The sequence below is a fragment of the Erythrolamprus reginae genome, chromosome 2 (assembly GCF_031021105.1).
Source record: "Erythrolamprus reginae isolate rEryReg1 chromosome 2, rEryReg1.hap1, whole genome shotgun sequence".
NCBI classification, from domain to species: domain Eukaryota; kingdom Metazoa; phylum Chordata; class Lepidosauria; order Squamata; family Dipsadidae; genus Erythrolamprus; species Erythrolamprus reginae.
In genome coordinates, this window is record NC_091951.1 from 86765117 (window position 1) to 86785154 (window position 20038).

The 20038-nt window shown below is 38.4% G+C and overlaps 2 protein-coding genes across 5 annotated transcripts in view; both read left to right on the forward strand.

Annotated features, from left to right (window-relative positions):
• TAMM41 (TAM41 mitochondrial translocator assembly and maintenance homolog) overlaps positions 1-8207 on the forward strand; it is a 35628-nt gene extending 27421 nt beyond the window's left edge. Inside the window, exon 8 of one of the 2 annotated variants that reach the window (XM_070738586.1) lies at positions 6319-8207. In XM_070738586.1, the coding sequence (XP_070594687.1) occupies positions 6319-6392 (74 nt within the window). In that variant the 3' untranslated portion in view covers positions 6393-8207. Of the gene's footprint in view, positions 1-4448; positions 4621-6318 lie in introns of those variants that run through there. The other variant, XM_070738585.1, reaches the window with a different exon arrangement.
• Positions 8208-19354: 11147 nt separating this feature from the next.
• VGLL4 (vestigial like family member 4) overlaps positions 19355-20038 on the forward strand; it is a 134814-nt gene continuing 134130 nt past the window's right edge. Inside the window, exon 1 of one of the 3 annotated variants that reach the window (XM_070738599.1) lies at positions 19355-19718. The gene's annotated coding sequence lies outside the window, so the exon portion shown is untranslated. The remainder of the gene's footprint in view (positions 19719-20038) is intronic. The other 2 variants (XM_070738593.1, XM_070738588.1) reach the window with 2 other exon arrangements.

The window sequence follows — 20038 nt, forward strand, 5'->3', positions numbered from 1 at the left end:
CTAGTACTGGGTACAAAGCAGTCTATAACCAAATCTTACCTGCCATTGAGAGCCCCTATTCTAATCTCTCAGTTTTGAGGCATTTTCTTTCTGCTAACAAAGCTGCTATGTGCTGTTGGACTATTGAAAAATAATTCTCCATTCATTAGTTAAGGTGATAGGTTGTATGAGTTCATGAGTTATTAAGCTAGGCACTGCGTGATCTAATAAACTGTAGTTCTAAAAAGTACGTTAAGTACATTTAACTTTAATTGCAGTGATTTTAATTTGCTTTGGGGGTTTTTTTTTGCTTTTGTATGTTGCTTGTTGATGTGGGTTTCTCAAACTTCTAGATAGAACACACCTATAACTGCAAAACTGAGCCTAAACTTTACAGTGGTTGCTATATTTATTAGACCAGTGAAAGTAATGTTTCAACAGTTTGGTAGTAAAACTACATATTGCAGTGTGACATACGTTCTTAGTATAAAGTGGGCAAAATTTCAAAAAATATTTTTCAAAACTTTCTTAAAGTATAGGCTTTTAGAAAACTCTTGACTACCAAGACTGGAATCATTTCCAACCCCTTGCAGAGACTGAATTCTAAACTTACATATATATAAATATTACTTTTTGATCACAAAATTGCAGTAACTTTTCCAGCTGTAGCTTTTTCCATGGAATGTGAAGTTAGCGCTTCCCATAAGGGGAATGGGGGTCTGCTGCCAATAACACAGTTGTGATTTTTCATTTCTCCCTTCCACTCTGTAAATGGGTAGGACAGTTTCATTTGACATCAGACCCCTGAGCTATTTCCCACCGACTAGCAATAACTGATAGGTAGCAAGACCTATAATGGCCATAAGTCTATTATTATTATTATTATTATTAGTTGAGACAAGTCTCTGTATAGTCTGGAGGACAGAAGGAAAAGGGGGAACATGATCGAAATATTTAAATAGGTTAAAGGATTAATTAAGTTTCAGGAGGGAAGTGTTTTTAATAGGAAAGTGAACACAAGAACAAGGGGACACAATCTGAAGTTAGTTGGGGGAAAGATCAAAAGCAACGTGAGGAAAATATTATTTCACTGAAAGAGTAGTAGATGCTTGGAACAAACTTCCAGCAGATGTGGTTGGTAAATCCACAGTAACTGAATTTAAACATGCCTGGGATAAACATATATCCATTGTAAGATAAAATACAGGAAATAGTATAAGGGCAGACTAGATGGACCATGAGGTCTTTTTCTGCCGTCAGTCTTCTATGTTTCTATGTCAGTCTACATCTTATTGAGAGGGTGAGATGACTAGAAAAGCAAGGTGTGGCATTGCCTTTTCTAGAAATGTTAAAATTACATCCCTGCTTTGACATTTAATATCAAGGACTTGATATGTTTTCAGTGTCGTATTTTTGTTGGGATAAAATATTTTTATTTCCTCACTGTATATATCCATGCAGGAGTTAGATGTTTTCCGTATGTTCTACTATCACCCTTAATTATATCAACAAAGAAAGGAAGCATATTGAAATGAGGGTACTGTGCTTTTTTATTGCTTTGTCTTCCTGGTTTATGAATAGTATTGTGAAACCTTTTTTTGACAAGTTTCTAATAGTCTGCTGCAGTGCTTTCTGCCTCTAAAATGATCTCAGTTGAGATACTCATTCTTCCCATGCCTGCTACTTCAGCCTGTTGCTAGAACCTGCATAATGGAGCATTAGCCCTGTGGTCAAAACTTGTTAATTGGTAAGAATCCCTGTATAACCAGACTCTGGATAGTTAACTCATTCTGATTTACTGATAAGTTGAATGGCTCTCTGCATCAGTGCAATGACTGTAGCAGTGCAGCAGATGTTTTAAGATATAAGCGCAATTAAGGTTGACTGTTGTGTGGGTGTTTTTCATATATTTTTCTATGAACAGAGATACCGGTTTAACCACTTAACCATCCTTCTCCTGTTACAGCTGTAATTCTTCTAATGAGGCTTTGAACTAGCACAGACCTGCATGGCTATTATTTTTTCATGCTACATTATCCACCCATCTACTACACCCCTTTTCCTCTTTCCCACACAGACTTTATTCAGATTTTAATGGCAGCTGGCTTGAGGCAGTATCTTCATGCCAGACATTACGTTAGTAATTTGCCTTTCACCTCTCTAGTCTCACCCGCTACCATCATCTCAGCAGGGTTCTGAATATGGTTGGTAATTAGATCCTGCTAGGCTGTAAATGTTAAACGTTGCTGGGCTGCCGTGCAGCAATTACCTCTTTCAGTCAAATACCTGCATCTATAACACCTGAGTCATCGCCTGTGGAAGTACAGGTAAAATGGTCCTTGCTAAGTTCTGCAGTGCATACAGGCCATCAAGGGTTTATTATGTAGCTGGCAGGTTCTGTTTCCAAACTTTGGTAAAGAATATAAAGGCCTTCAGCCATCTAACAGGATTTATTTCCATCTTGCACAGCCCATGTGGTTTAAAACTAGCTTGACACTTCTTTTTTTTGCTTATTTTTGGAGGCCCTATTTAGCTCTTAAGGAAAAAGAAAGCCCGTATGTTTTCTAAAATCTGTGGCAAGACTTTGGATCTGGTTTCTATTAGAAATGGCACCATCCATTGATTTATTTTTCTTCTTGGTCTTGTGGCGCATAAGGCTATGAAATGCTTGCAATTTAGACTTTTGCTTCACAAAAAGGGGGAATACATTTGGCAAACTTATGTGAAATAAAATAAGCTTCCTTATACAGTATTTGCAGCTAATGATCTTGTGTCAGGTATAGCTTTTTGTGAAAACTTACATTCCTATGTATTTGGAGTAGGAGTGTGAGACCAAGGAGTTAGGAGGAGAAATGGACAGATTTGCATTTATAAACACACACGCAGAGAGAGAGAGAGAAAGAGAGAGAGAGAGAATTTATAAATACCCACACACACTATATGTATGTATATATAGCCGCTCCGAGTCCTTGGAGAGGGGCAGCATACAAATCTAAATAATAATAATAATAATAATAATAATAATAATAATAATAATAATAATAATACAGTGTTCCCTAGATTTTTGCGGGGGTTGTGTTCCGAGACCACCCGCGAAAGTCGAATTTCCGCGAAGTAGAGATGCAGAAGTAAATACACTATTTTTGGCTATGAACAGTATCACAAGCCTTCCCTTAACACTTTAAACCCCTAAATTGCAATTTCCCCCTCAGCAACGATTTAGACTATTACTCACCATGTTTATTTATTAAAGTTTATTAAAAAAATATTTATTAAAGGCAGACAAAAGTTTGGCGATGACATATGACGTCATCGGGTGGGAAAAACCTGCGAAGTATTTTTTAATTAATATTTTTGAAAAACAGTGGTATAGACTTTTCGCGAAGTTCGAACCCCCGAAAATCAAGGGAACACTGTAATAATAATAATAATAATAATAATAATAATAATAATAATAATAATAATAATAATATCTGGCATAAGCCAGTGAAAGTGGTCCCAGTGGTACTTGGCACGCTGGGCACAGTGCCAAAGGATCTCAGTGGACATTTGAAAACCATTGAAATTGACAAAATCTCCATCTGTCAATTGCAAAAGGCCGCTTTACTGGGATTGGCAAACATAATTCGCCGCTACATTACACAGTCTTAGGTGCTTGGGAAGCGCCCGACTGGTGATGAAATACGAAATCCAGCATAGTAATCTCGTTTGCTGTGTTGTATTGACATAATAATAATAATAATAATAATAATAATAATAATAATAATAATAATAATAATAATAGAGAGGGAAGGAGGGAATGAATGATTTCCTCTCCAATACTGGTGCTATATTTGGGATAGCAACAGAAACAACCTTGTCTAGATTTTTTTATTTTGTTAAATTTGTCTGCCACTGAATCACATTTCCTTTTATTTGCTTAGTGTCATTCTTGTACATCTGATCTGTGACCTCTCCCAGCCTATTCGTGCATAAGGCAAAGGATGTCTCTCTATGAGGCAATAACAGGTGGCCTTCACGGCCTACTTGAAATGGAAACTTCCCATAAGACATATTTTGCGCTGACTAAATGCATATCAGTGACTGTATCGACATCAGGGGGAAAAAAAACCTACATGCAATTCTCCTGCATGTCATTAACTAAAAAGAGGGTTTATTTGAAATTTCGAAAAGATGCCACTGATGGGATTGATTTCCTTGAGGGGATTCTTGAAGAGTTTATAATATTTACTTACAAATATACTGGTTGAACAGGCAGGGTTAGCTCCTAAAGCAACACTGGTATCCAATAGCATGCAGGCCATAGCCTTCCAGAGACTTCAAATGTAGGCATTCTCTCAACATCTAAATTTGTAAAGTATGTCACACCTCAATGAAGGAAAGGTTAGACACCTGGAGAAGTTGTATAGCGTTGCATGGCCGGAGAGGGAGCATCTTCAGTGAACTTCCCTCTGTTTGTCTCTCTGCAGGCGGCAGCATCGGCAGCATCTCCAATCAGAGAGAAGGTGGAAGAAGACCTACAAGGAGATGCTACCGCCTGCAGAGAGATAAACAGAGCAAAATTCACTCCCCCGAGTCCATTTAAGCTCACCTATTGCTTCAGTGACTCCATCCACCTCATTCTCTGTTGGTCCCCTTCTTCTTTTGCCCTCACTCTTTCCCAGCATTAGGCTCTTCTCTAATGAGTCCTTCCTTCTCATTAGGTGGCCAAAGTATTTGAGTTTCACCTTCAGGATCTGACCTTTTAAAGAGCAGGCAGGGTTGATCTCTTCTAAGACTGACTTGTTTGTTAACCTAGCAGAAGTCTTCTCCAGCACCATAGTTCAAAGGCTTCAATTCTTCTTACCCTTCCTTTCACAGCCATACATTACAACTGAAAAAAACCATAGCCTTGACTATATGCACTTTTGTTGGTAGGGTGATGTCTCTGCTTTTTAGTATGCTGTCTAGATTTGCCATTGCTTTCTTTGCCAGGAGCAAGTGCCTTTTAATTTCATGGCTGCAGTCTCCATCTGTGATGATCTTTGAGCCCAGGAAAATAAAATTTGTCACTACCTCCATTTCTTTCCCATCTATTTGTCAGGAATTGAGAGGGCCTGATGCCATGATCTTAGTTTTCTTAATGTTGAATTTCAAGCCAACTTTTGCACTCTCCTTCTTCACCCGTATCAAGAGGCTTTTTAGTTCTTCTTCAATTTCTGCCATTAAAGTGGTATCATCTGCATATCTGAGGTTGTTTATATTTCTCCTTGCAATTTTATTTCCAACTTGTGATTCGTCTAGTCCCGCCTTTCACATGATGGGCTCTGCATAAGGTAGTTCGACGGTACTGTATACCGCCTTGCCAGACTCTTTTCCCAATTTTGAACCGATCAGTGGTTCCGTGTCCAGTTCTCACTGTTGCTTCTTGACCCACATATAGGTTTCTCAAGAGGCAAATAAGATGGTCTGGTACTCCCATGTCTTTAAGAAATTGCCACAGTTAGTTGTAATCCACACAATCAAAAAGTTTTAGCATAGTCAATGAAACAGATGTAGATGTTTTTCTGGAATTCCCTAGCTTTCTCCATGATCCAGCATATGCTGATAATTTGATTTCTAGTTCCTCTGCCTCTTCGAAATCCTGCCTGTACTTCTGTTAGTTCTTGATCCAGATACTGCTGGAGCCTAGCTTGTAGAATTTTAAGCATAACTTTACTAGCATGTGAAATGAGTGCAACGGTGCAATAGTTTGAACATTCTTTACCAGGTAATTAAAAAAAACCCTCCTGGTTAATTGACTAAAATTATTCTTTTGCTTTCTAAGGTGTAAATTAACAGAGAACAAGAATCAAGAGAGATCATGGAAAAGGAAAGCAGTTTATTTAGTGTCACATAAAATTCCTCACTAGGTTTTAATGCTAGCAATACAAACCAAGGAAAGTTGTCATCAAACTAATTGTAATCATTTATAATAATTTGTAACAGAAATTAAACCAGAAAAGCAACTGCATAAATAATACTGTATCTTAAATTAAGAATCTATTAACTTGTATTTGAATAGTAAAAGAGTTCTAGCATTTTTGAATGGGAAAAAAGTGTTTCGTTTCTTTGGGCAACTGCTTTAATCAATTATTTATTTATTTATTTATTTATTTATTTATTTATTATTTATATTTGTATGCCGCCCCTCTCCGAAGACTTTACAATAAATTCTCTAATGAATTTATGCTGCAGTGCCCCATGTTAGCAACTCAGCAGCTGATAGGTTGCACAGACAGCTAAATTTATGAACGTAGTGCGTTGAATTCGATCCCATTTAAATTTTCCATTATTTACACAATATTTCTTAATTTAAAGGGATGAAAAAGTCATTGATCTACAGCATGAAGAAGATGTACAAAATGTCAAAGGGATGGTTCAGAAAATCATGACATCTATGAAGTTATAAGTTTTGAACAACCTGATCTTCTCGTGACTAAACCGTATTCCAGTTTATTTTTTTGCATCACTTTGGAAGACAAAGCATCATCGTCAGTTTGAAGAAACCTTGTTGTATTATTTATTTTCGGACAACTTTTCAGAGATGATGACAGATTAAAATGAAATCCTTTTTTTTACCTGCTTCTTTGAAGATTATTTGGAATGATTTCCACCTATGCTTGTAAGCATTTTTCTAACTTTTCCACAGTCAGCTTGCTTTACATGTGTTGTACATGTAATATCTTCGAAACAGCCTTGTTTCCAAGGCCTTATATTTTGAGGTGTTTTTGAAAAATCAAATTTGGATTAAGAGTTCTGTTGTCCTTCTGTTTTTTGCATCGTTCACTTTACCAAGAACTTATAATGATCTTGTCCTGTAGCTTAAGAAACACTAAACAGCAATGCGTTAAATCATTTTGCTTGTGGCACACCTACTATGTAGAGCTACCTATCAAGTAACTTTGAGAAAGGTCAGACATGTGCTTTCCAGGTACAGTTGAAATCACAGCCAAATATTGGTGAGTAGGTCGTATTTCAAAACAAGGTCTGGTTATTGTTGAGTTCCTGGGATTAATATAGATTTGTGTGTGTGTGTGTGTGTGTGAAAGTGTTCTGCTATACTGCTAGTTCACAAAATGCTTACTGTCAGACTATACAATCTTCAGGTAGCCCAATCAGTCTCAGGAATACCTAACATAAAAGAACAATATTTTCCATCAATGTTTTAGGTTGCTTTTCTTCCTTAGCACCCAAAGCAATAAACTTCCAGATCAGAAAGGGAAGCTTCTGAATTAGCTTTCTAAAATGTAAGGCGTTGAACTATGAGCACTTTCTCTCTTACCTCGAAGAAGAAGGCAAAACACTTCCAATTTCTCATAAATACAGAATCTTTGGACTTTATTTATTTCAAGCGTGTCCATGGATATGATAGCCATACCAATGAAGTTGATTTTAATCAGCTGACCGTCATATTGTCCATTATTCCCAAAAATAACGTTTGAATGATTCCAGACTTAATTTTCTCGTGAAAAATCTGTTATTTATCAACTAGTTGGCTGTTGTCAAAAAAAATAATAAGCTCCTTGCCCTGTTCCCAACCTTGAATGGTTGATTCAAGGATACAAATGATAAGACAACAAATAAAAACCCATTCATATTTTTTCATTACTCAGAGCATTCTTCACATAGCAAATGGGGTAAATATCTATCTGTGGTCTCAATATTTTCTTGTCCAGAAATAATGGAATTATTTTATAAAATCTGCAATCTTCATTTCATGTGGATGAACTAAAAATCATCCTAATTTAGCTGAAAATTTTTCAGCAACTGAAACATTAAGAATAGTTGTAAAGTCTGATTTTATTTATTTATTTATTTACTGGATTTGTATGCCACCTCTCTCCGAGGACTTCCTTGTGTCCCAGGTGGCCAGTGCAACTTTGGTGTCAAATGTAAGACAGAAATACATTGGATAGGATGGAGGTGGGTTCTGCAACAGATTAATAGTGTAGTTCTTCCAATGGTATGAATTGAAGGACGGTATCATTAAGTTGCAGCATTATTTTATTAGGAAAATCGTAGGGAAAGAAGGGGAGTTTAGAAAATGCAGAACTTCCTTTGTGAATGAAAACTAGATTCAGTTGATTATCAATTACTTGCTTTTTTAAAAAGACCTTTTAAATCCTTGTACATGTATTCAGTGTATAGTTATTTCAATTTAAATAATTTTTTTCAATTTTTTTTATTAAAATGTGTGCTAATATGCAGTTTCAGAGGCTAGTATCACTTTTTTCTTCCTTCTTTGACTCTAATTTGACCTAATATATACAGTTATACCGTAGCACTTTGCTGCTTGTCCTGGTGGTCGTCTTTCTCCCAGTAGTTGCTATACCAGGAAGAACTTGCTGATATCGTCTGCCTTGTGACACACTATTTCTTTCGGCTGAAATAATGGAACAAATGAATACAGTAAGTCAGTTTTCTCGTGACTTACACCATTGGTTTTAGTATCTGGCACATCTTCCAGAATGGGTTACCGACAAGGACTGAGGTACCACTGTAGTACACAGTATTTTGGAAGATTGAATACACTATATAGAAACCTCCTCTTTCCTAAATTTCAACTTTTACAAAATGCCATTGGATTTATCTTGCCAGTTCCCTTGAACCTGTTGAGTTAATGGGTTTTGTACCATAAATTTCAAATTTGGAGAGGGACATTCGCTCATCTTATGTCTTTGTTATGATGCCATTTAGAACAGGGGTGTTAAACTCGATTTCATTGAAGGATGTGTAAGGTGCTAGGGTTTCCAATAGCATCCAAAATAAATCAGAGTCCAAGGCAAAGGATTCCTGAAAGTTCCAATTTAGTAATAGAGCCATGCTGGCACGTCTGGGTAAAACCCGAATCTGAAGTCCCCTGGGTTTCACCACTCAGTTGGAAGTTCAAGCCCTTGCCCGCACACCCACAAATCCATCATGTCCAATCTTCTATTGCCATGCTGGCAGAGTCTGTCCATCTCCTTCCATGGAGGTGCAGAGACAAAGGATAACCTTGGCTTTCTAGAAAAAATGTGTTATGGCTACATACTAACAACCGCATACAATCTCCCCTCCCATTCTTCCAAAATAGAAAATGTATAGTAGAATAATATAGAAACATAGAATATAAAGTGTAGCAGGCCTAAGGTCCCAAATAAAATGGCTTTGGCCTAACATCAGGGTTGTGTTTTACCTCGGGGGGGTGGGGGCAGGATGGGGGGGCATGGCCAGCTCGATATGACTTGTATCAGGGGTGCTAGTGGTGATCCGAGCATTCTGCCAGCAAAAACGGGCTCCCAAACTATTTTTTATTATTATTATTATTATTATTTATTAGATTTGTATGCCGCCCCTCTCCGAAGACTCGGGGCGGCTCACAACAGCAAAACAGTACAAATCCAATAGTTAAAAACAATTTAAAACCCTTAATATAAAAAAACCAATCATACATCTCAGACAAACCATACATAAAACGGAAACGGCCCAGGGGAATCAATTTCCCCTGCCTGGCAGCAGAGGTGGGTTTTAAGGAGTTTGCGAAAGGCGAGGGTAGGGACAGTCCTAATCTCCGGGGGGAGTTGATTCCAGAGGATCGGGGCCATCACAGAGAAGGCTCTTCCCCTGGGTCCCGCCAGACGGCAGAAGGCGGTCATTGAGATATTCTTGTCCGATGCCATGAATGGCTTTTTCTGCTACCGCACCCTCCTGTGACTCTACCAAAGAAAATGGAGCCAGGGAGGGCCGCACATGGGCCTCCTGAACTCCGTTTTCACTGGCAGAAGTACTGTGAGCCAGTCCTTTGCTGTTTCCAGGGTGACCCTGCGGGCCCGATCTAAATACCACGTGAGCTAGATGCGGTCTCCGGGGCTTGAGTTTTATATCTCTGATTCAGAATATAATCAATCATGAAGTGTCTTTTACAGCAGTGCTTCCCAACCTTGACAACTTGAAGCTATCTGAACTTCAACTCCCAGAAGTCCCCAGCCAGCATTCGCTGGCTGGGGAATTCTGGGAGTTGAAGTCCAAATGTCTTCAAGTTGCCACGGTTGGGAAACACTGTTTTACAGGATGAATAGATTCCACACAACATACTCTACTATCTGTTTGCCCCCAAATCTTGCCAATTCTTTCCTCTCCCTGCTTCTTATCAGGGAGAGATGCTTTTATCCCCATCTAGAAGAAACAATTCTGGGAACATGAGGGCATGGACAACATGAAACCAGCTGTTCCATGTCCAGAGGAAATTTTGTATGGAACGTTTTGCACATTCCTACAGCTTATATATTCAGTTGGAAATGCAAGGCAACCTAGTTACTGTGCCAAAGGGAATTCGCAATAGTTTATAAATAGATTTTTATTTTAGAAGTGTGAACAGATACATATATAAAATCGCATTTGTATATTTTTATATCCAAGCATACTTGGAGTTCACATACCTGTTTTCACAAAGGCAGCCACTGCAAAGCTGCAAGCAAATACACATAATACACATCATAAAGACTGAAACGTTTCCTTAAACTGCTACTTTGGAATAGATTATTGTCATGAAAAATATGGCTTACAATGTTAAAAATAACTTGGTTAGGTGTGTGTACCTGGAGACTGATCTCTACATCTTGGCAAAGAGTTAGTTATAAGCAGAACAGAGGCAAATGCATTCTGAAGGGAGATAGAAGCACAGTGCAACAGCTAATTAAGCATTTTACGTGCAGCATATATTCTATCCAGAACTAAAATCCTAAAAGCACGGGTATTGCAGGCGTTTTTATTATGTAGCTTGAATGCAGCTTTGACTATGTAAAGCAGGAGCTGTAACTTCCAAATTCATAATGTGGATAGTGTGTTCCAATTTTTAATGCCCTTGAAATACAGTTAACCAGTGCACAATAAATTTTAAAAGTGTCAGAGCATAAGAAAGATTTTATTCTCTAACTAAGATGATCTTGAAAACCTTCCTGTTTTCCTACCTCCCTTCCTTCTGGATGTTATAGCATTTCAATCTATTCAGGCTTTGGTAGAGTGCCAAGAATGAATCATAAGCTAAAGTTGTCCATGTTTTGAGTCTCTCCCACTTTTCTTAATGGAAATCATTCATTTAATCACTCTGTTCAATTGTCATATTAAAAATTATTCAGAGAAAATGTATTCCTTTATAAAGAAATGTACAAACACATGAGATTATTGAAATAAAGATATTTTTCAATAATGTATGAGATTGGTTGCCTTGAATTTTTTCAAAATATGAAAATTAACAGCGTTTAATATTGTACTTTTTTACAATCCTTATTGCTGAATATATTCTAATTCAGTGTCATGCACTTGTCAAAAAACTGTATTGGTCATGTTGATGTATACTAGTGCTTTTTTTAAATTATTCTGCTGGATTTCCTATCTAAATTTAATATAGTACACAATATAGTACTATGAATCTTCCACAGTAAACTGAATGTGTCATGCATTGTTTTGTATTATCAGTCTGCATAAATACTAGATACATCAGTAGATAAAACAATTAATACACTTATTTAATTTTGAATGATTCTTTATCCATATGAGTCATTTATAGCTACTCCTATAGCACTGATCACATTTGGAATATAATAAACATACACAATATTTTGTATAGAATTGGTTAGCTGCTTTGTTGAGGAACATGAAAGAGTTCAAGAAAGATTTATTATTCTCCACCTGTTCAGTTCCCATCTATTTTTTCCTCTCCTGGAGCAATATGCACAGCATCATTGTAGGGCTTGTTGCCTAAGGATGGTAGATATCTTAAGTTCTCAAGTATCTTCAGCCTATATTTAGATTATTAAAAGTCAGCTGCTTTTCAAGCCCTGTTGCATATACCTATAAGAATCAAACAAACTTTCTTGCCAAGAATTTGAGGAGGGGTCCACAATGAAAACAAGAAACTCAACTTTATGCAACACATAAATACTTACTTCCCATAACTGCCTAAATTCCTGAACTTAGTACATAAAGCTCATTAAAATTTCAGTAGTGTACTGAAATGTAGCAATGGACAAAAATATATATACTGTATTGTGTTCACTTCATTTTTCTTTAAATGTTGATCTACAGGTACCGTTTCCCTCAAAATAAGACATCCCCTGATAATAAGCCCATTCAGGCTTTTGAGTACATGGCAATAAGGCCAAGCACTCAAAAAAAAATATAAGACAGGGTCTTCTTTTGGGCAAAACAGGTAGTTCTCAACTTACAACAGTTCATTTAGACACTGTTCAAAGTTACAATGGCATTGGTGACTTATGACTATTTTTCATACTACCATTGTAGCATCTTCATGGTCACATAATTTGCATTTGGATACTTGGGAACTGACTCAAATTTATGATGGCTGCAGTGTCCCGGAATCATGTGATCCTCTTTTGTAAATTTCTGACCAGGAAAGTCAATGGGGAAATCAGATTCACTTAACTTCACTGTTACTCATTTAACTTAACAAATCTGGCGAAACAAGTCAAAATGGGGCAAAACTCAACAAATTTCTCATTTACCAACATAAATTTTGGACTCAATTGGAGTCCATATCTTTAATTTTATTTTGTTATTTGTCACACGGGGCACTGCTAGAAAAGAAAACCTGTGTTATAAATAAATAGGATGCTAGAAACTATGTTTTAACATTAGAAAGAAGATAACAGCAAAATATAACTGATTTTATAAATTTCTGGTTTGGTCACATCACAGTAAAATTGTTATTCCAAAAATTAAATAAAACCAGCAATTTGTTTGATTACCACCAAACAGTATTTCATATAGGTTGGACTGGCTAATCTCAAGCAAACAGTGTGTTAAAAGGAGAGACCTGGGGTGGGGTGGAGGGATATAATCATAGGCTGTGAGTTTTTCTAACATGCTCAAGAAATACAAATAGTCCTTGACTTACAACCACAATTGAGCCCACAATTTCTGTTGCTAAGTGAAACATATGATAAGTGAATTTTGCCCCATTTTGTGACTTGTCACCGTTGTTAAGTGAATCATTGTAGGGTTTTTTTAGTAACATGGTTGTTAATTTTACCATAGATAAAAAATGTTTGGAGTATTCAAATTATACAGCTAAAAAGCTTGGCAAGCTAAAAAAAATGTGCACAATGTTATTATTTAAGAAGTGGCGACAGGTCTTTATTAAAAATGTCACTCAAGTAAAGCTTTAGAATAGCCTGCAACATAGATTTACCCTTAGGTATCAAGTGAGACTGCTTATTCAGGTAAATTGTACATCACATGGTGAGGATAATCAAATGAAGATTATTTCTTCCAACAAGCTGGAACTTCTTGGAGGCTTCTACTGAGCCAGATTGTTCTATGCTTATACAATTCAGTGCATTTACTCACTTCTTAAATTCATTTCCCACAATGCTTGCTGTTTCGTTTTAGCTCTTCCTTAATGACTGCTAATAGGGTCTTTTCACAGTCCTAGTACACTAGCATTAAACTGATAATCTGTTATTGCATAAAATGTTATTACTTTCAGTTTATTGGGTATTTCCATCTGTTCGTTGTGTAGTTTTGCTTGAGTGCACAAAAAAAAAGAGACATGAGCCACTGTCAGATTTGACTGTGTTTGGAAATATCTCACATCTGGAATGGAGATGGTGGAAGATAACACACATCTTAGACAGACCCTTATGTGAGTTTCCCTAGAGTCTAGACATTTGTTATATATTCATCATAATGTGCAAAGAGCAAAGTTCATGCTAGGACATAACAGACAAAAGCTATCTGTGTATATGTGTGCTCAGACACAAATGCCTTGAAGACAGTGCTGACTTCTGGTGACTGCTTGGATAAGTCCCTGCTTGGGCAAGTCCTTGTAGTCGTCTTGGCAAGTACTTTGAGACAGGCTAAGTTCAATCAGCTGGCATTGTGCCTAAAATCAGGACTAGAACTCATAGTCTCCTATGAATTCTAGCTTGATACCTTAACCACCACATCAAGCTGGCTCTCAAAAAAGCAATTCTTAATAAATATAAAAGGCAATACTGTACTGTAAGGAAAAACTAATTGGTTATGAAACTCAGTAAGCAGTTTATTAATTTGACTTCTAATTAATAACTTAAATAATTTAGACAGATTACAATGTTAATTAAAAACTTTATTTAAGAAGTTCCTAAAAACAGAACAGTTAATAAAATGTGATGAAAATAAAACGTGGAAAATTCCTGAATAGAATGGAAGTTACAAGAATGCTGTAAATGATATTTTAAGGGATTTGTCTATTTGTTTATTTTTGAATGGCATGCCGGCCTAGAGATGGAACTCTGGCCTCACAAACAGGAAGAAGGCTGTGGGTTCGACCCTAGGTAGTGTTGTACATACTCCTGGTCAGTTGGAGGATGATGAAGAACTTGAGGACTCTGATATAGTTAGTGTTTATGAATTAGTGGTGGGCCCGGGGTTACAGGTAGTAGAACAGGTGGGAGGACAGCCACAGGATGTTGCTATAAGTCCAGAATCTTGCGAGGAAGAATCAGACGTTCGCTGAGTCGATCCTAAATTCAGAAGGGTCCAAAAACGTAAGGAACAGGTGTTTGGAAGAAGATATTAAGGGGAGGAATGGGTTAAATACTGGAGTGATGTATTTGGTATGTCAGGGGGTCAGTGGGGAAGAAGGGTGGAGTTTCAATGTTGTAGAACAAAAATGGAAGGTGTTCCCGTTCAGCTCCCAAGCAAGCAAACTCATTCTGTGTTATTTTATAGTCATTTCTGCTGTTTTTGAACCATGCTGTGAGTACATAAATCTTGGTGAACGGAGGAGGCTGGGAGGAATGCAAAAGGGATGTAATTAGGAGAGATAACGAGAGAACAAGAAATGTGCTAGTATGAAGTGTAGTTTGAATACGGAAGGAAGAGAATAAAGATGGAGTTTCTTTGTTTATGAAATACTGCATTTAGTAAAAGTTATTTGTAATAGCTAAAATTCTACCAGAAACCAGAACAGGTAGGGACATTGGTGTCAAGAAGGGCACACAGCCAGTAAATGCTCAAGTTCCATTCAGTCCCCCTGACTATCCCGATGCAAGGCATACTAGGGTCATTAATTTTTTGGGGGGTGGGTGGGTGGGAGGAATATGGACATCAGAAAGATGTTACTGGTACAATGCTAGATGCTAAGCTTTCTCTATTCCTGAGGTACTTCCTATAAATAAAATTTCTGTTATAAACTCAGTTAATAACTGTTGAATTTCCATCCCCAACGTTCCTATATAGAACACCTAGAGTGCTTCAATCTCTATTATTATGGGGTCCTGCAATTAAATGTAACTGTAAAGAGGTTTCATAAATTAAAAAAAGGAAGAAGAGAGTGAGCCTCCTGAACAGTTAAAGCAAGTATGGTAGAAAAAAAATGGAATCTACAAAGTTTCAGCTAGTAGAGAAGTTCGGAATGTCTAGAATTCTCATTCTGGTGATTCAAGATGAAAATGTTCCTGAAATCTCAAGTATTTATGCTGCACAAGAAGGGACCCTTGGGACCATGGCAGGTACAAAGAGCTTGAGGTACTCATTGTTCTGGATAGATTTATACATACAAACACAAACACTTCAACTCTAAAGACGTATGTTGATTTTATTCCACATTTATTCCATTTATTAATCTTTAGGAATAAACAAGCAAGATATGCAGAAGATCTCTTTCTTGTTTGCTTCTTTTTATAATGTTTACATTCCTTCTAACAGCTATCATTTACAGTTCATGTGTTATAATGTGTTCTGTACATTGTGTTATGTGCGCATAATATGCATCTAATGCTCCATAATTTTAATAAAATACCTTCCACTCTGTATGATTTTTAAAGGTTTTTTTTAAATCTAAACAAACATATACAGGTGAAACTTGAAAAATTAGAATATCGTTCAAAAGTTCATTTATTTCAGTAGTGCAACTTAAAAGGTGAAACGTAATATATGAGAGAGATTCATTACATGCAAGATAAGATAGTTCAGGCGGTGATTGTCATAATTGCTGATTATGGGCATGAAAACCCCAAATCCTTATATTTTATAGAGATCCGATATTGTTCTATGTACAGTACAATCCTTGTTTTATAGATTTCATGTAATATTCTAATTTTCTGAGATGGTGGATTTGGGGTTTTCATGAGCTATACCCCATAATCATCACAATTATGACAAATCACGGCTTGATTTTGCTTTGCATGTAATGAATTTCTCTCATATACTGTATAACATTTCACCTTTTAAGTTGCATTACTGAAATAAATGAACTTTTGCACAATATTCTATGTATATGGAGGTGAATATTCAATATTCACCTCCATGTACAGGTGAAACTCTTCAATAAAATATATGTGAATAAAATGTACTTCAGGGCTCTGCAAGAAAAAGGTTAATTAATCTTAAGAGATTTCACTTTCTTCACATGTATAACTTGGCCATTAGAAGATATTTCTCCCTCTCCCCCCCCCCTCATATTTGTGAACCACTGATCTGCTTCTAAGAGAGTCAAAATACAGGTAATCCTTGACTTACAACCTTTGGTCTAATGATCATTCAGTTACAACGGCATTGAAAAAAGTGACTTATGAGCAATTCTTACATTATGACTGTTGAAGCATCCCCACAGTCACATGATCAAATGTCAGGTACAAGAATCATGGCAAAAAATTCCTAAAATGGGGCATGACTCAATTAATTGCTTTGCTTGACAGCAGAAAAATTGGGCTCAACTAGTTTGTAAGTCAAGGATGACCTAGGTTTAAAGCTCTTAAAAGACATCTATCATGTAGGCTGCTTTTTGATTTATTCATTCAAAGATTCCTTTTATATCTGCAGTCACATCTACAAATGATGCATCATTTTTGTATTAGCTAAATATTAGCTTCATCAGTAAAATAAACTGGTTTTTGTATAGATCCTATGGAGAAAATGGGTCACTCACTCTCTCAGCCCTAGGAAGGAGGAAAGGTTAACTTTCTGAAAAACCTTACCAAGAAAACTTCAGGGAGGCAGCTCTATCCAAAGCTGTGGATAGAGCTAAGTTGCAGCATGTACAAGGGATGGACAAAAAAATGGAAACACTTGACTTTTTGGCATCATAATGTTTGAACATGTTCAAATCAATCAAAACCTGACATATTTTAATGTTTGTTTTTTCATTCTGTTATTTGATATGTTTTTTAAACTACCCTTTTTTTAACAGAAATTTAAGGAAATTGGTTATAACTTTATAGAAATGGCAGACCTCTCAGACTTTCCAAGAGGCCAAATTGTTGGTGCTCGAATGGCAGGCGCTAGTGTAACAGAAAGTGCCCAAATGTTTGGCGTTTCAAGAGGTAATGTCTCAAAAGTAATGACTGCTTTTGAAAGAGAAGGGAAAACGTCCTCAGCCAAGCACAGGTCTGGTTGAAAGTTGAAGTTGTCTGAGAGACACCGTCGGACTCTAAAGTAAATTGTTAGAGTGGATCGCAAGACCACAGCTCCTAAAATCACTGCAGAGCTCAATACACATGTACAGAACCCAGTTTCCAGAAAAACTGTTCGAGGGGAGCTTCACAAATCTGGATTCCACGGAAGAGCTGCAATTAGAAAACCTTTGCTCTCAAAGACAAATGTTTCAAAGCGTTTAGAGTGGTGTAGAAACCACCAGAAATGGTCCCTCGAGCAGTGGCAAAATGTGATTTTCTCTGACAAATCATCGTTTACCATTTTTCCGACCTCCAGCTGTGTTTACATTTGGAGACAGCCAAAAGAATCATTTCATCCAGACTGCCTTCTCCCAACCGTCAAACATGGCGGGGGTTCAGTGATGATCTGGGGTGCTATTTCTTGGAAATCCGCCGGGCCAATGATTTCCCTTCATAGAAGAATTAACAGCCATCACTATTTAGGAATTTTGGCCGACCAAATTCATCTTATGGTTCAAGAACTGTTTCCAGAGGGGGATGCCATCTTTTAAGATGATAATGCACCAATCCATAGAGCAAGAATTGTTAAAGAATGGCACAAGGAACATTCTAATGAAGTTCAGCATCTCATCTGGCCACCACAATCACCAGACCTCAACATTATTGAGCATTTATGGTCGATTTTATAGAGATTCAAGTAAGAAGTCGACTTCCACCACCATAGTCTCTAAAAGAACTGGAGGGTGCTTTAACTGAAGAATGGGCTAAAATTCCTTTGGAAACAATTCACAATTTGTATGAATCAATACCTTGGAGAATTGAGGCTGTATTTGCCGCAATATGTGGACCATATTAAAATATATTTTGATGATTTTTCAAGGTGTTTCTATTTTTATGTCCACCCCCTGTACAAGTACTGTACAGTATATCCTTATAACCATGCAACTATTCCTAGTAAAATACATAGCATCTTCATTGATATCCTCTTATTTAGATTTTATAATGAAAGTTATTTAATGAAGGCACAAGTAACTCCTTGATACTTTGACCATTCTGAGTAAGATTCTCTTCCAGAGATGGCTGACTTCACAGTGTTTCCACAGCAATGTTTTGTTGACACTCTTCCATCAGTAGTAAACACTGGAGCTTGGTATAAAATTCGTGTATCTTGCCTGAGTCATTACTCAAATGTTTTGTTGCTGAACAGCGTCCGAGTTCCCAAATTATTCATAAAAGCCCAACACGCAATTTTATGTTGAAGAAAAAGATATTTTTTCAAAAGTTTTAATAGGGAAGATTAAGGGATTATTGACCCCCCCCCCCCCGAGGTTGCAGCAAGGTTTTAGGAAGTTCTCGGTCGCCAGTTTTACAGATGAACAATACAAGGCAAGACGATGAATGATACTAAAGCTACTCGCCCGAGGCTCATTTGAGGCGATTTGGGCATGACTGAAACAAATTCCTCTTCTTCTCGGATCTGCGCGGGAATCGCTCGGGAGCCGCTTGTGGCCGCCTATCAATACCCTTCTTTAGGAGCCCCCCGCTCCCCACGAAGCGGCTGCAAACTTGTCGCTTTAGTCCGGAGCAGAGTACGTTGCATAGAAACCGCCGCTGCAACCGACTTAACCGCCCGCTTTGTGTAGCCAAGAACCAACGAATAGGTGGTTGTGATGGTGAGGGGAAGAGAATGCCAGGCAGGCCGCCTGAAGGAGGCGGCCAAGGGTAGACAACGAGGGACGCTTCCCGCCCCGCCTGTACATTCGGGCTCCCATTGAAACACATTTTATTCATTTTCTCTCTCTCAACCGCTCCTCCCTCCCTCCCTCTCCTAGACACCCCCCCTCGGGTTCGAGATTACCTGTGAGGATGTGACATCACGGCCTTATTATACTAATGTAGGCTGATCTCACGAGCTCCTCAGCCAATAGGGCAGCAGGGCTCTCCCCACCTGCTAGGAAGAGAATTCCATCATTCTTGGAATTCTTCCTCGGTTATCGCAGCGCAGCGCGCGCGCGCCCAACGGTCTCCCGAAGGCGGCCGCTGAATCTTGCAAGGGTCGCATTGTTTTGAAGAAAGGGGGGGGAGAGAAACCAGCCGCGCGATTCCTCTCTCCAATCAGCGAGCAAGGCGCTTTCTGGGCTGGAGCCCCCCCAACACACACACCCTCGGCGACCGGAGAAACGAGGAACGCTTGGAGGCAAGCGCGGCAGGGCGCGCGCCCTCTTTCCCCCCCCCCTCCCTCACTCCTCTGCTCTTCTCCCCCCCCCTCCTGGCCCGGCTCGGCCCGGCTTTGCAGGGGGGAGCGCGCGCGACCGAGGAGCGCGGAGTCCTTGCAAACTGGTGAGCGAGACTTAACAACGGGAGCTGGAGATTTTGCACGGCCCCTCCGTCGTCCTCGCGACGGAAGTGCGGTGCGGGGAAGATGCTCGTAGGCGCTTGGAGGACCCCGGTGGAAGCTTGGGCGAGGGGTGGGGAGGGTGTCGGTCGGAGCTTTTCCCCGGTCGCCTTTGATGCAGGGCCACTTGTGTTCTGGGTGTGGGGGGGGGGGAGGACGGTGGCTTTTCAGACCTGCCGTCTGTTCCAAAGCCGTGCTTGAGAGCTGCGTGTTGACTTCTGCAGGAGATCAAGCGTGATCTAAACGAATAATAATTAATAATAAT